Source organism: Salvelinus sp. IW2-2015, linkage group LG20, assembly GCF_002910315.2.
Source record: "Salvelinus sp. IW2-2015 linkage group LG20, ASM291031v2, whole genome shotgun sequence".
Classification (NCBI taxonomy): domain Eukaryota; kingdom Metazoa; phylum Chordata; class Actinopteri; order Salmoniformes; family Salmonidae; genus Salvelinus; species Salvelinus sp. IW2-2015.
In genome coordinates this window covers 6,062,369-6,078,766 of record NC_036860.1, presented here as the reverse complement: position 1 = coordinate 6,078,766, position 16,398 = coordinate 6,062,369, and the positions used below count along the sequence as shown (strand labels likewise).

The following is a 16,398-nucleotide window of genomic DNA, read 5'->3' as shown; positions in this document are numbered from 1 at the left end:
TCGACAATTCCTGTTCATTCACTAAAGGTAAACAATAATCCGTTGAACTGTTCAGGGGACAACGACGCTGCAACCTCCACACCATCCGATGCAGATTGCAGTCCCGCTCGCACCCACAACAACCCCACTCCTCACGCAGCGCCGCTGTCTCGTGTAAATGATTTGTGTGTAGTGGCCTCTGGTGGCGAGATGGTGAAGCTACACACACCCAGGCATATTTTGAGTAAGAGCGAGTTATCGAGTCAACCTGCTGAGTAAAGGGATAAATGAACAAACTATTGGGCTCTATCCAGGAAATCATTGACACACACACTGTACAATAACAACATTTTTGTAATTATCAATTTAGGGTCCTGCTAATTACTTGACAGTTTTTTTCTCTCCATTCAGGATCTATTGGAGGAGACAAATCACCCTTCAAACTTTTAGACCATCTCAACCCATTGAACGACCAACAAGTAAAAATAGATTACAATGTAATCATATACACATTTGTATATCAATATCCAATAAATAGATTTGGTGCACTGGTCCTCAAAGATGAGATGTTCTTTGATTTATTTGGCTAGAGTTTTTTCAAATCAAGTTATGGTTAGGCAGAGGTGGAAAAAGTACTCGATTGTCATACTTGAGTAAAAGTAAACTACCATAATATAAAATGGCTCAAGTAAAGTGAAAGTAACCCAGTAAAATACTACTTGAGTAAAAGTACAAAGTAAAAGTAAATGCTATTGATCAAATTCCTTATATTTAGCTAACCAGATGGCACAATTTCCTTTTTTATAATTTTTTTGGACAGCCAGGGGCACACTCCAAAACTTAGACATAATTTACAAAGGAAACATTTATGTTTAGTGTGTCCACCAGATCAGAGGCAGTACGGATGACCAGGGACTTTCTCTTGAGAAGTGTGTGAATTTCACCTTTTTCCTGTACTGCTAAGCATTCAAATTGTAACTAGTACTTTTGGATGTCAGGGAAAATGTATGGAGTAAAAAGTACACCATTTTCTTTTGGAATGTAGTGAAGTAAAATTTGTCAACAATATAAATAGTACAGTAAAGTACAGATACCCCAAAAAACTACTTAAGTAGTACTTTAAAGTATTTTTACTTATTAAGTACTTTACACCACTGCGGTTAGGCTATGTCATAATTGCACGGTTTCCAAAGTTGGACTGAGAGTGGGAATGCAATTATATTCGAGGGCAGAGGCATATTTGAGGTTTTTCAAGCCTTTGTGGGGGAGGGCCCATATACAATAACACTTGTTCACCTATGCTCCTATGTTCTGGATTCCTAATATCCAGTTTGCAGTAATCCAGGTCTTGTCTAGTGCCTACAATAATGTTTGGACATATACAGTACTGCTGCATAAAGTCTGAAATCTGGCAAAAGTCCAAAGTTCACTACAACTTTAAGACAGGAAATTATTCGGGTTTTTTTCTAAAGGAAATCACATGGAGGTGCTGTCGTGCTCACATGACAATCTGAACTATGGCAGGCGAGCTCAATGAAGGTAATTTGCTAAATACATGTTATGTTCCACATCTTTATGTTGGATTTAAGAATGTGTTTTCGACTTTTTGTAAACGTTCTACGTGGCGAAATAATGTTTTTTTTTGGGGGGGGGGGGTACGTTTGTTCATTGAATTCAGACTAAGAGAACGCGGTGTGAAGTGTTCAGAGCTAAATAGTGCAGCCTACGATTCGTGATGTAACTATAAAACCTGGCAACTTAAGATAAACAGTAATATAGTAGGTTTACAGCGAATTGTAAAATGCAGGCTACTCATCTGAGCATTCGATTACAAGTTTAGCAAGGGTGTTTAGTTTATTAGGATCCCCATTAGCTACTGCACATGCAGCAACTACTCTACCTGGGGTCCACATAAAATATACAAGTACAGAACAGTAATAGACAAAAACATAAGATAGGTGTAATTAAGGGTGATTTGACAGAGAACTCTTTTTTTTTTATACAGTAGGGTGGGCTGCTGTACTGTTGCATTGGTCTGCTCATTGTCATGTTCTCACCTGTTATGGATGTTACCTGTCCCATAGAATTTCAATCTAGATTATATTTCTATGACCTGTCCAACTCATGTATTCAACGTTCCATAGCAAAGGACTAGCCTGGTTGTCTTCTGTTTAGCTATTATATTCCACTACTTGCCTCTCCTGTCATTTGCCTAAGAGACTTTAGGCACTCTTCATATGAACATTCTGTCATTAAGATTTGATCCTGATTCGATAACCCTCACAGCTATCATCCAATCACAATATTTATGCAAATTATACTAATAGAAAAACATTAATTTAATTCATACATTTAATTAGAACCATTAAACATTCTAACATTGGGTATACTGATGTAATACATGTCATTGTAAACATAACATTGGGTGTGGGGAGAGCAGAGGATTCCCGTTTTGCTATTTTTTTTACCAGCCTCTTGGCAAATGACAGGAGTGGAAAGTTAGTTGGTACCCAGACTATCATAGGAAAGTTGTCGATAGTTTATTTTTAAAAAAAATCATTATGAAAATGACATGTAATGGAAATGAGGGATACAAAGAATAATGGAAATGAGGGATACAAAGTATATTGAAAGCAGGTGGTTCCTGCGTTAATTAAGCAATTAACATCCTATCATGCTTAGGGTCATGTATAAAAATGCTGGGCAGGCCATTATTTTGGCTACCCATCCCACAGAGCACGATTGGCCACTGAATGGTTTGATGAGCATGAAAACGATGTAAACCATATGCCATGGTTGTCTCAGTCACCAGATCTCAACCCCAATTGAACACGTATGGGAGATTCTGGAGTGGTGCCTTAGACATTGTTTTGTATTCAGGACATGAAGTTTGTTTCTTTGCCACATTTTTTTGCAGTTATAATTTAGTGCCTTATTGCAAACAGGATGCATGTTTTTGAATATTTTTTTCAGTACAGGCTTCCATCTTTTAACTCTCATTTAGGTTAGTGTTGTGGAGTAACTACATTGTTGTTGATCCATCCTCAGTTTTGTCCTATCACAGACATTAAACTCTGTAACTGTTTTAAAATCACCATTGGCATCATTGTGAAATCCCTGAGCAGTTTCCTTCCTCCCTGGCAACTGAGTTAGGAAGGACGCCTGTATCTTTGCAGTGACTGGGTGTATTGACACACCATCCAAAGTGTAATTAATAACTTCACCATGCTCAAAGGGATATTCAATGTCTGCTTTTTTTTTACCCATCTACCAATAGGTGCCCTTCTTTGAGAAACATTGTAAAATCTCCCTGGTCTTTGTGGTGGAATCTGTGTTTGAAATTAAGTGCTCGACTGAGGGACCTTACAGAGTGTGTGGGGTACAGAGATGAGGTAGTCATTCAAAACTCATGTTAAACACTATTATTGNGTTTGAAATTAAGTGCTCGACTGAGGGACCTTACAGAGTGTGTGGGGTACAGAGATGAGGTAGTCATTCAAAACTCATGTTAAACACTATTATTGCACATAGAGTAAGTCCATGCAACTTGTTATGTAACTTGTTAAGCAAATCTTTACTCCTGAACCTATTTAGGCTTGCAGTAACAGTGGTTGAATGCTTATTCACTCAAGACATTTCAACTTTTCATTTTTAATTAGTAAACATTTCTAAAAACAAAATTACAATTTGACGTCATGGGGTACTGTGTGTGTGTGGACCAGTGAGACAAAATCTCAATTTAATACATTTTAAATTAAGGCTGTAACACAACAAAATGCACTGTAGATCCAAGTTGGCTAGACTTTAAATATAAAGATGATCTGGCTACTCACTAGCAGGTGGGCTTGTGCTTGAGATTGTTTATGAGATCTGTGTTAAAGATGCACTATGCAGAAATCGCTCAGCCATTTCCTGGTTACTAAAATTTGAATAGTTGCCTAATTTCAGTTTGTGACAAAACAAGCAAATATAGTGTAGAGCATCATTGTACCATCTAAACCACTGTGAAATATATTTTCCATAAGAAAAATATTGTATTTTCAGCGGTTTGAAATTGATGTACAAAACCGAAAGTAAAAAACACAAAAACGAAACTTAAGTYCAGGAAGCATAGAAATAGCACGAATAAAATAGATCTACCGCTTCTTAGACTTGCTTTCCATGAATGACAGATCTATAACTCACATTTCTATGTGAATATGCTGGGTTGCCCAAAAAGTTTTATTTTTCTATAATGCCTGTTACGAAAAGTTGGTCATTATTAGTGGATGTGCATTGTGCYTAGTTCTGGTAAAAAGTATAACAAAAATGGCATTTTCGTAGACTCATTTGAAAGCCAGATCAGTGATTTTGCAAAAATGCAGGTTAATCTATTTTGATAAAATAATTATATTATTAGTGGCTCCTATGTTGAAGGCTTATTTTTTAGCCTAGGTATAATTTTATAAGCCCTGAATTCAGCCCTACCTGCACCTTAGAGACTGCTGCCCTGTGTACAAAGTCATTGAACACTGGCCACTTTAATTATGTTTACATACTGCTTTACCCACTTCATATGTATATACTGTATTCTAGTCAAGGCTCATCTTATATAACTACTGCTGTACACACCTTTTCTATTCATATACTGTCCATATTTTCACACCATTATATGAATATACACTGAGTATACCAAACATTAGGAACACCTTCTGGCCCATGTTGATGCTGGCCCATGTTGACGCCAATGCTTCCCACAGTTGTGTCAAGTTGACTGGATGTCCTTTGGGTGGTGGACCATTCCTGATACACACGGAAACTGTTGAGCGTGAAAAACCCAGCAGCGTTGTAGTTCTTGACACAAACTGGTGTGCCTGACACCTACTACCATACCCTGTTCAAAGGCACTTAAATATGTTGTCTTGCTCATTCACCCTCTGAATGGCACACATACACAATCCATGTCTCAAGGCTTGAAAATCCTTCCTTAACCTGTCTCCTCTCCTTCATCTACACTGATTTTAAGTGGATTTAACAAGTGACATCAATAAGAGATCATAGCTTTCAGATGGATTCACCTGGTCAGTCTGTAATGGATAGAGCAGGTGTTCTTAATGTTTTGTACACTGTGTAAAATATCTATATATATCCGGACTCTGACATTGCTCATTCTGATAATAATTTTGGAGTGTGTGTGTTTCTGTATTGTTAGGTATTACTGCACTGTTGGAGCTATACACAAGCATTTCGTTGCACCTGCGATAACATTTGCAAAATATGTGTACGCGACCAATACATTTGATTTTGTTTAGGTTAAATGAAATCGATTTTGTTAATGATGTTTAACCACAAATCATGCAATTAATAAAAATGTCTTCATCCACATAAATCCATGCCTAATGGTTTGTGCATTCTCTGTCAGMATCAGTCCCTCCGTACTACAGGGAGGTGTACGAGGCCATCCGGAGTAAGATAGATGAACGAGTGCAGGTGGAGGTCTTTCAGAGGTTGCTCAGTAGAACAGATCTTCCCAGTGCTGTGCAGGGCCAGGTGAACACTACTTTCTCTTTACTTGTTGACACATCTATGATTTAGAATGCCTGCCAAATGTGGAAAGGGAGTTCTGGCTGTTTGTGTTTTTTTTTAGGCTCAAGTTTTTGTTGTTATGAAACAGAAGCACAGACTGGTTTGTAATGTATTAGACCGATGGGTTTTCTATCCTCTTCCCTTCTTGGAACTCCAAGAAAAGTGAACAAGAAATTCTGCAGAATAGGAAGTAGACGCATAACAGAAAATACTTGGAAAAACATCTAGAGCTCTTTGATACAAACCATTCAACTCTATTCAAAGACCCTCTCAAGCCTATATTTGTTTTACCACTAAGTACTAAAGGGGTAATTACAATACTCGTTCCAACACCAGTTATTAGAAAGGGTGGTGTCTGCTAACTATCTCCTTGCTGCCATTTAATTAGTGGTATTTGCTTCAGTAAAGCTTACTCAAAAGTGATGGTATTTGAGGGGATGGCGTTTTAAAAGTTGTGTTATTCAAGAGCACATGGGACGTGAAAAAATGACAACGTGTTACACATTATCCATGGAAACGCTTCATAGATGCATTTCAGCTGAGACCACATGGTTCAGTTTGATGTTTCTTACTGTATTATATCATTACTAAAGTGTTTTCTGCATTTTCTTGTCAACCACAGCTGAATTTAGACCTTGGATTGAGCAATGACCTGTTAAGAGAGTCCTGTAATGTCCTTGTCTTTTTCAGATTGCTGAGCATGTTGACTACACTGATGGATTCTTAAGCAAGTTGTCCCTATATAAAGCACTGGCGTTGATTGCGCTTGCTCAGCAAGGAAAGCAACCAAGCCCGAAACTCTTAGAGAACTGCATACAAGGTAAGCCTTTTAACTAGTTGTTTTCAAGTGAGGACACGGCAGTAAATGTGTAGCTTAATCAGTGGCTTGACTGTTAAGTATCTAAGGTCAAAAACCTGTGTGACCCCTATGAACAGCTTGTGTGAGAAAGTTCAGTTCACTATATATTGTGTGAAGTTGAATATGCATGTGACAACCTAAATTACACATTGCATTTGCACACAAAACAAGAAAGTGTGCTGTGCTAAAAAGCTGGTCCTAGTTTTATCATAGTGTGTTGTATTTGTTGGCCGGTTTCCTCTAACCTCTGGGCATTGCGTCCGGGAATACACCAGCTCCTTTCCCATGTCTCTGTTAAAGACCTTTCCCTGCCCTTTTTTATTCCTCTGAAACAGCTCTGTGAAAATCATAATGAAAGTTACAGGAAGAACTCTTCCCTCTCTCTTAAGTACACTTGTATGTCTTGATTGTATGAATCAATTTACTTTCACATTCTGCGGCTAGGTTTTTGTGCAGAAAAGCATGAGTGTTACAGTGTACAGTACCATGAAGTTGGAGAGGAGTCGTCGTCTTTGATTTTTCAGAGGTAGCCATTACTCCGAACACAGCCCTGAGTTAGAGCTCTGTTCCAAAGCTCATATTATTATTTAGGGCCCTCTGTGTTATTTCAAGTGCTGCCAATATGGCAGCTGACTGCTTTCTGTGAAATTGATGTCACGTTTTCTCTGCTGAGCTATGGTAGAGCTGGTTTCCTGGTTGTTGTAGGAGGACTATTAACTCTGCTCATATCTCTGTGGAATGTCAAGGAGGGTTACATTCAGGATCACATGAATCACACCATCAAAATTGTTTGAAAGACTTAAGAGACATTTGAGTTTAGGGAGTCATGTGTGCTTTCTAATGGTGTCAAGTCTAGTTTCCTCAATATTACGAAAGGTGTACCTCAGGCATTGGTATTGGGACCTGTGCTCTTTACTATTTATATATAGTGCTGTGTGAAAGTATTTTTCCCCCTTTCTAATTTTCTCTACTTTTGCATATGTTTGATACTGAATGTTATCAGATCTTCAAACAGATCCTAATATTAGATAAAGGGAACCTGAGTGAACAAATAACGCAACAATTACATACTTATTACATTTATTTCATAAATAAAGTTATGCCACACCCAATGCCCTTGTGTGAAAAAGTAGTTGCGCCCTTACTCTCAATAACTGGTTGTGCCACCTTGAGCTGCAATGACTCCAACCAAACACTTCCTGTAGTTGTAGTTGTTTATCAGTCTCACGTCACTGTGGAGGAATTTTGGACCACTCCTTCATGAAGAACTGTTGTAACTCAGCGACATTTGTGGGTTTTCAAGCATGAACTGCTTGTTTCAAGTCCTGCCACAACATCTCAATTGGGATTAGGTCTGGACGTTGACTAGGTCATTCCAAAACTTCAAATGTATTGCCTTTTAGCCATGTAGACTTGATTGTGAGTTTTGGATCATTGTCTTGCTGCATGACCAAGCTGCGCTTCAGCTTCAGCTCACAGACGGATGGCCTAACATTCTCCTGTAGAATTATCTGATACAGAGCAGAATTCATGGTTCCTTCTATTAAGGGATGTCGTACAGGTCCTGAGGCAGCAAAGCACCCCCAAACCATCACACTACCACCACCATGCTTGACCGTTGGTATGAGGTTCCTACTGTGGAATGCAGTGTTTGGTTTTCGTCAGGCATAATGGGACCCATGTTGTCCAAAAAGTTCTACTTTTGAATCAATCATAGAACATTCTTCCAAGAGTCTTGATGATTATCCAGGTGTTTCCAGGTGCTTTTTTGGCAAACTTGGATAACATAGGGTCGCATTATGCCTGACGAAAACCAAACACTGCATTCCACAGTAAGAACCTCATGACAACGGTCAAGCATGGTGGTGGTAGTGTGATGGTTTGGGGATGCTTTGCTGCCTCGGGCGATGTGAGATACTAATCAAGAACAACAGGAAGCATTTGGTTGCAGTCATTGCAGCCTAAGGTGGCACAACTAGTTATTGAGTGTAAGGGGCAATTCATTTTTCACACAGGGGAATTGGGTGTTGCATAACTGCGTGAATTAAATAAATAAAATAAGTATAACTTTTTGTGTTACTTCTGAGTTCCCTTTATCTAATATTAGATTTTGGTTGAAGATCTGATAACATTCAGTATCAAAAATATGCAAAAAATTTAGAAAATCTGAAAGGGGGCAAATATTTTTACCAGACTGCAGCAAGCCACTACTCTTAAACAGTTGGATGCCGTCTACCGTAGCGTGTTTCACTGACAGTTTTAATACTCATCACTGCATCATGTATCAGAAGGTTGGCTGGACCTCACTAAAATCCTGTAGATCACTTTATTACTCCTTTCTTGTTTACAAAGCTCTGTTCCACAAGATTCCATCATACCTCACTTCCCTGTTGAAATATTACAATATGAGATAACAATCCCGTTCCGAGGTTTTCTTAACTCTTGAGGTCTCGGTTGTCTCCACAAAGTTTGGTAAATTTGCCTTTAGTATTCCACAGTTATGGAATACCTTACAAACAATTTCCACCTGGATTCCCTGGTGCTGATAGGGCAGTTTAAAACTCTGTTGGTAATTAAGTTCACGCAAGTGTGTCCTCAGGGCACCATTGCAAATGAGACACTGGTCTCAATTTGGCTCCCTTGATTAAATTAAAGTAGCCAAAAAAATGTGAATGGGAGATTTCAAGTGTCTGAGGGATCAGAGGGCAACTAAGGGAGGTGAAATGTCAAATGTACACTGGAACATGCTTGCTTTTCCCACACAACATGGATGTTTTTTATATTCGAACCTGCACTACAGGAAATCATAAATTATGTCTATTAGTTCAATAGAGCTGAATGTGTACACTTTGTCTGTGAGCATAGATGTGCTGATTGCCTTCTAGAGAAATGAGTAGATGAGAGCATTGGTTACTCATGTTTGATTTGACAGAGTTCCCTAAGCCCCAACTTGGTGAGTTCAAGGACCTCCAGACTCTGAGGATGCAGCCAACTCAGGAGAGCCCCCTCACGGTGTCCCAGACCCTGGGCAAGCTGCTTGCCAGGGATACAGTCCAGGTGGAGCTAATTCCTGAAAAGAAGGGTCTGTTCCTCAAACACGTGGAGTACCAGATCACCAGCCAGGTGAAGGCTGCATTTAATTACATATGAGAGTAACATAAATGGGCTTTGTTAGAAGAACAGTCAAGGAATTTATTCATAGAAAAGGTCAAGCACATACTTTACCATGTATTTACCTTTTTACTTTGTATAGGTCACAATTGTGCATTACAAGCAACATATTTTTTTATAGGAATTTTGATCATAACTCCAAAAAGCCTGTAATTCCCTCTGGCTATGTTCCTGGCTCCTCAATTATTTCTGCATTTTTGGCTTGGTGAAACGAATGGCTTTAATGTTTGTTGGTAAGGGTCCATCTAAGAATGAATGTATACATACAGTACATTGCATCGCTTACACTGGATGCCTAAGCTGAACAGAGCTGGTGTTTCTGTACAGTGAGCATTCACAAACAGCATGAACTAAAGCCAACCCATGACAAACACATCCATTGTCAATATATTTGTTGAATTCACAACCCAAAACATTATGTTATTTTGCACATCTCGGTTATTCACAGATAATATTTGTTTGAACTTTTTCAGCATTTTAAGACATCTGTTTACCGGCGGTACAGTGATTTCGATGTCTTCCACGAGCTCTTGCTGCAGAGGTTGGCCTACAGAATGGTGCCTGCACTGCCGCCTAAGAGAATGCTGAAAGGAGGTATATAGAGGATGTCAGTCAGAACGTTTGATTATTTGGAGGAGAGTGAGGCTTTGGTCTGTAAATAATAGTGTTCCACTCTGCATCAGAGCTGGGGTCCCGCTGCTCCAAAGAAACTCAAATTCTATTAATCCAACTTCACCTGTGTTCCCACAGCAGACATGAACTCTGTCTTTATATTACCATTATTAGACACCATTGTTATTACTTTTTTCAGGGTTGGGCGGATAACTTGAAGAATGTAATCCGTTACTGATTACAGTTACATGATAAATAATCATTTGAATTACCCCCAATAAGTAACCTAATCCAATTACATTTTGATTACTTTTGCATTACTTTCACTTCTAGCACCCAGACATATTTGAAAATGCTTAAAACTGTTGATTTAATATAGTATTCTTTAATTTAGTAACATTATTATTTCCAAATGGGGTGAGAGCATAGCTTAAAGATCCTATAATTCATGTTATATTCTGTGTAAGATCGGAGTCACAGGGCTCCATACTAACATTTTCACTTGTTGGCAACAGCCCATGATTTGGTTGCACCACAATTGCTGTGGGGTCATGCAATAGAAAAAAATGGTAGCCTTATCGTCTTATAAAGTAATTCATCGTTTTCTATTCAGAGGTGTACTAGACTACTAACACGGTATGATTCAAGAAATGCATGGTTTATTCTTACATCATGTTCAAGTACAACTGCATGCTTCCAGTTATTTTGATTTGCAACCTAAACCGGTGATTGTCATGGATTTGGGGTTTGGCAACTAGGCAATTGTTATTATTTTTCTATGAAAATAGGGTTACAGAATTGTTATATTTTTTTGTTCAATAGATATTCATTTGTCTACATCTTTTTGGGCACTCATTTATATTTTGAGGCTAATTTTATTTGGGACTAATTCACCAGCTGAGGAAGTGGTTAGCTAGATCGCTAACGCAAAATATAGCATATTACTGATAGTTAGCCGTGAAATGTATATCTAACAGTACATTTTAATCTATATGCCTATACACCCACCTTGAATGCCCGACGTGAGTGCCCTTTGTTGAATATTAAATACAATTCAGACCAGAAAGCTTAGACCCTTTTCTTTTAAACAGTAACAACATTGGTGGCATTCAATAGTGTTTTTCCCATGATTAGGCCTACATTTTGAAATATTGTGCAATCAGAAAGCATTTCACCAAGGAAAGAGAGTTTGAAATTGCACTGCTTCAAAGCAGCAAGCAGGACCCCTTGTAGTCCCAGCTGATTTGCATTGACCAGTGAGCCAGGTGTAAATGTTTTGGAAGCCTTACCAATTCATTCAACCACATAAGAAGCCATCCACCCTTGATGGGCGATCAGCAGAATAATAGAATCTCTGAGAGCATGTGAGAAGTGCTGATGGTGCGCTAAATGACAGCAATGATGACAAAGTTTTATCAAGATGAAGTATAGATAGATGAAGTAATCCCAAAAGTAATTCGCTGTTTTTAAGAATGTATGTAATCCGATTACACTTTTTTAAAGTAATTAGTTAGTTACTTCAATTCAATTAGTTACTTCAAGAGCCAACCCTGACTGTATTACATAAAACGGTATGATCTCTTCTGTTTTACGGAAGCAGAACAACTGAATATGCTGGCTCTTTAACTGACCTCTGTCTGTCTACAGTCCTGACCTCTATGTCTGAGAGGGACTTTATAGAGGGAAGGCGGCGTGCTCTGGGCCGGTTCATCAACCTAGTGGGACGACACCCCTTCTTCTCCGAGGACGAACTGGTCAAGACCTTTCTCACCTTCAACGGCTCGGTACGTCTCTGCTACTGAAAAGACCACCTTGCTTCATCTCTGCTAGTTGTCTATGCAAAGATCACATTGTTCTTTGGCTTGCCATGGATAATGACCGTACTGCTCACACAACTTTACTCTCTCTCTTACTCTCAGGACGTTCAAGTGAAAATGCGTGATGCTTGCAAGAAAATGGGAGATGAATTCATGACTAATACAATGGCAACTCTGGCAAAYGTTTGTATTGTTTCTATTATGAAATAGTGCATCAAATGACTATTTGATATCCTACTGAGATGCAGCATTGTGAGTCTTGGTACATCTGTGCTGTAGGAATATCTCCCAGCTGATATCCAGGCCCAGTTTTCATCAAGCAGGGAACTGATCAGGAATATCCACAACAGCTTTCACAAGCTGCGGGACCGGGCAGAAAAGATGGCCGAGCGCTCCAAGGAAAACGCCACTGATTTGCTAATGTTTGGAAGGGAGCTCAGGTACAGAACTCAGCATTTAAGGGCATAAAGCTCTCTTTCTCCATCGCCCCTCTCTACACAAGTGTTTTGGCCCAAGGAAATGTATTATGCTAGCTACCCCACCCATACAACAGTTTTGGGGAAGAAAATGTTGGCAATTGTAAAGGATTTGTTTTCTTTTCCTTTTCAGGGTTTTCACTTCAAATCGTTTTTGTCAGCCAAGACACCGTACTGGTCCAGCTTCTCTAGTTATGCTTTCTGTTGCAGTACACTGGGCTCCGATGGTTCACCCATTCCCTCTCTGGCCTCATCCCAAAGCACCTGGGGCATTCTCCGTCAGTCTCTGAAAGGCCTTTCCGTGGAGTTTGCTCTGCTCGCCGACAAAGGTGCTCAGCAGGTACAATCCAGCTCACTGTATATACGTACCACCTGCTCTACTGTGCTATTGCCAAACTCTACCTGCGTGCAAAACATAATCATTTATTCATTGATATCTTAAGGGGAGGAGAGAAGAGGACGATGTTGTGGAAAAACTGAATCTATTCTTGGATTTGCTGCAATCATACAGAGTGAGTTTGAGAAATGTAAAAAATGCAGTTACTGAAGAACTATGTGTCATGTTAATGCAATGTTACCAGTGTTATTACAAATGTACTACACAGGTATAACAGCAACTTCATTTAGAGTGTTAACAATATATATTTGACCCGTGTGGCTCAGTTGGTAGAGCATGGTGCTTGCAACTCCAGGGTTGTGGGTTTGATTCCCACGTGGGACCAGTACAAATAAGTATGCACTCACAGTAAGTAGTAAGTCGTTCTGGACAAGTGTCTGCTAAATACTATAATGTAAAAATAGGGTAGTTATTTAGTTATTTCTTACCGTGTGTGTGTTGTTGTGTCCCATAGGATCTGTGTGAGCGGCATGAGAAGGGAGTATTGCACGAGCACCAGAGAGCGCTGCAGAAGTACGGTATGATGAAGAGGCAGATGATGAGTGCCACAGTGCAGCCCAAAGAGCAGGTGTCAGTGGAGCAACTGGAGTCTCGCATTGTGCAGGTTCTCTTTCTCATTCATTTTACCCCCTTCTCTTCCTCTCTCTCTCACTCACTCACTCAGTGTGCTTGAAAACCCTCTTCCTTCCTCATTTACTCAGGGTTGTCACACGTCAAATCAACACTGTTGACATTATTTCATCTTCATTATCCTGACAGCACAGGCCCCACCCACCCTCCATCCCTCAGAGAGACTGTGTCCTCTCTGACATTGAGAGGAAGGAGGGAACAGCATTTTCCTATATGCCATCATTGGGGAGTTGATTGATAACCTGGTATAAGGATTGATGTCCTTGTATATCCTACCACATTTCTCATACTAAACCATTTTAGGACGATATTGCATTTGACATTTCAGCCTTTAGAATGGATCTCATATGTCATGTTTTTCAACACGGACTTCTACAGACAAGGCCATGACAGCATAGTCTTATGATCAATGAGGCTGTTCCTCTTGATAACCATCATATGGTTGTGGTTTGTGAAGTAATGGTTTGTATCCTCCCCTAACAGCAGGAGAATGCCATTCAGACCATGGAACTGCGGAACTACTTCTCCCTGTTCTGCCTTCACCAGGAGACTCAGCTCATCTTCACATACCTGCCCATCACCTCTCACATCCTGGGAGCCTTCGTCAACTCACAGGTCCAAGGTCACCAAGAGGTGAGACTCACCTGGAAATATAGTGTCAGGCATGGATTTCTAGGATTGAGTTGAAGTAGTAGACCACACAGTTCATTTGGTTGATGTGTGTTGATTCTAATCTTTAATAGATACACAATTATAAGATGATCGTCTTGGAATTTTGGTCAGAGGATGCTTTCACTGTAACAGACTACTTTGTTTGTTCAATAACTAGATGGGTGCAGTGTGGAATGATCTCCAGCAGAAGCTTGGGTGTCTCTTCGGTGTCGATGAAATGCAATCCCCTCCTCTTACACCCAAGTAGACACCCATGTCCCCTTCTCTCTCAACAAGCGATGAATATGCTGCTTTGCAAGCCAAGATACAGTCAAAGTCTCAGAAGGGACTGATGGTGAACTGTTTTCATAAAACCTTGAAAAACACTACAACCCGTGCCTTAAGTATCAATCAGTGGTGAGTAAATGTAGTTTACCTTTTTTTCCCTTTGTGGGACAGTTTATCCACCTTTTGCGGAAAGATGCTTTGAAGTATAGGGAGCGCTACTTTTTTCTCTGCTACCCGGCGATCAGTTTACCCACCTTTTTTTGTGACCACTATATCACTGATTTCAATGAATGGATGTGGTCTGCAGCTCGAGATATATTATACTGTACGTGCATCCTCACTAGGGATGTCACAGAGGTTGATCAGTCAAAGGGGCTCATTGGGAAGTGGAAGAGTGCTTTGAAGAATGTGTACTGCTGCCTTGCTGTATGAGAAGAGGAAAATATGGATTTCATAATTGATATTTAGGGAACATTTTGTTGAAAAGCTGGACCTTTTGTGTTATTTTGTAGCTCACTGCCTTTACCATATGAGGGACTTCTTACCTACACTTCTTGGAGGATCATTTGCCTATGTTGAGGTATAATGTAGTGTCTCATTGCAGGCAGACAAATGTAGGAATGTATGTGCATGTAAGAATGCACTAATTAAGCTGATTGAAGATGTTGCCACACAGGGAAGATACGTTTCCTTGCCGCAGCCAGGTGGTGGCAACATAACCTTTGTGTTTAAAATGACTAGCGTAAATGTTTAGAAAGATTCTAATCAGGGCACAGCCTCATTTCTGATAAAGACAGGCAAACCAATATATATTAAAGTAAATGTAGTAGCAGCATGCTATTCAATGGTTTGTTGTGAAGTACAACATAAGTATTAATCATCCTGCAGACCACACTTGTGCAACTGGGCTTGCTAGCTTGTTGTTGTCTTGATATTCATGCAAAGGACTTCAGATTCCTTGCTTCAATCGAATCTTAGTTGCAGTACTGTGAAAAGCTACTTCAGTTTCTACGCCTGAGCCGAGCAAGTTATCAAGAGGAAGAAGTTTGATAAAATGTAAATAATGTATGATTTATGGCTGATATAACACTCCACCTGACCAATGGTGAACATACCAAAGAAACATGCTACAATGCCACAGTCATTAGTGCAATTATGAAGTAATTATCCTGTAATATTTTATTTCAGGTAGAAATTAAATGTGCTCTGTGTTAATGCTTCTGACATGTTTGCAATGTTTCAGTTTCAATTAAGCTGCAAAGGTGGTTCAGTGTTTACTTAATGTAGATTTGAAGAAAACTAGATTTTATATTTTTCTGTGTATGTAATATTCAAGAATATTCTCTGATTTATCTTTTCAATAATATACCCAATGATTTATTGTCCTCTTATTCAACAGTATACATTGATTCCATGTCGGTAAAGTTACTCATTATTCGATCTGATGAAGAATTCAGTTTTCCACTCACAATTTTGAAGTTTTACATAACCTGTTCTTGCAAAATTCACCCTCTTGCAGGATGTGCAAATTGCATGTGTTTTACATGTAATTAGTGTACATGAATGAGGCTGTGTAACAAAATGTTGTCTCCCAATTAGAACGGAGAATATTAGAGAGCTCCGGGACAATACGTTTTGTTATTCAATGCATTATTTTTTGTCTTCTATGTGGAACTGTTGGTTCCTCACAAGTTCTTATTATTGTGTCAACATAAGATATTGTCATAACCTTATTTTTTGGCAAGTCTTAAATCATAAGAAGAACAAATGCTTTCTATGATCTTTGAGAAAGAAAATTGGAACTAGGTGAAGGATGTAGATACAGGACCATTAACTATTGTACAGTTTTATGTTGAATCTCACTTAATGTTAAATAAAAAGTATCAGATACCCGTCTTATTATTATTTGGCTCCCGAGTGGTGCAGCCGTCTAAGGCACTGCATCTCAGTGCA

The 16,398-nt window shown here is 39.3% G+C and overlaps 1 protein-coding gene across 2 annotated transcripts; it reads left to right on the top strand.

Moving 5' to 3' along the window:
* Positions 1–1,305: 1,305 nt before the first annotated feature.
* LOC111981734 (sorting nexin 8a) lies at positions 1,306–16,337 on the top strand. Of its 2 annotated transcripts, XM_024013136.2 has the most exons (13): positions 1,306–1,518; positions 5,381–5,508; positions 6,235–6,364; positions 9,336–9,526; positions 10,048–10,168; positions 11,834–11,970; positions 12,106–12,186; positions 12,283–12,443; positions 12,690–12,819; positions 12,923–12,991; positions 13,331–13,480; positions 13,990–14,139; positions 14,336–16,337. In XM_024013136.2, exons 1-13 carry the CDS (start codon positions 1,497–1,499, stop codon positions 14,423–14,425), a joined length of 1,560 nt encoding a protein of 519 aa, XP_023868904.1. In that variant the 5' UTR covers positions 1,306–1,496; the 3' UTR covers positions 14,426–16,337. The 2 variants fall into 2 exon arrangements, with proteins under 2 accessions (XP_023868904.1, XP_023868905.1); XM_024013137.2 differs by lacking the exon at positions 5,381–5,508 and having other exon boundaries at positions 1,307–1,518.
* Positions 16,338–16,398: the final 61 nt, after the last annotated feature.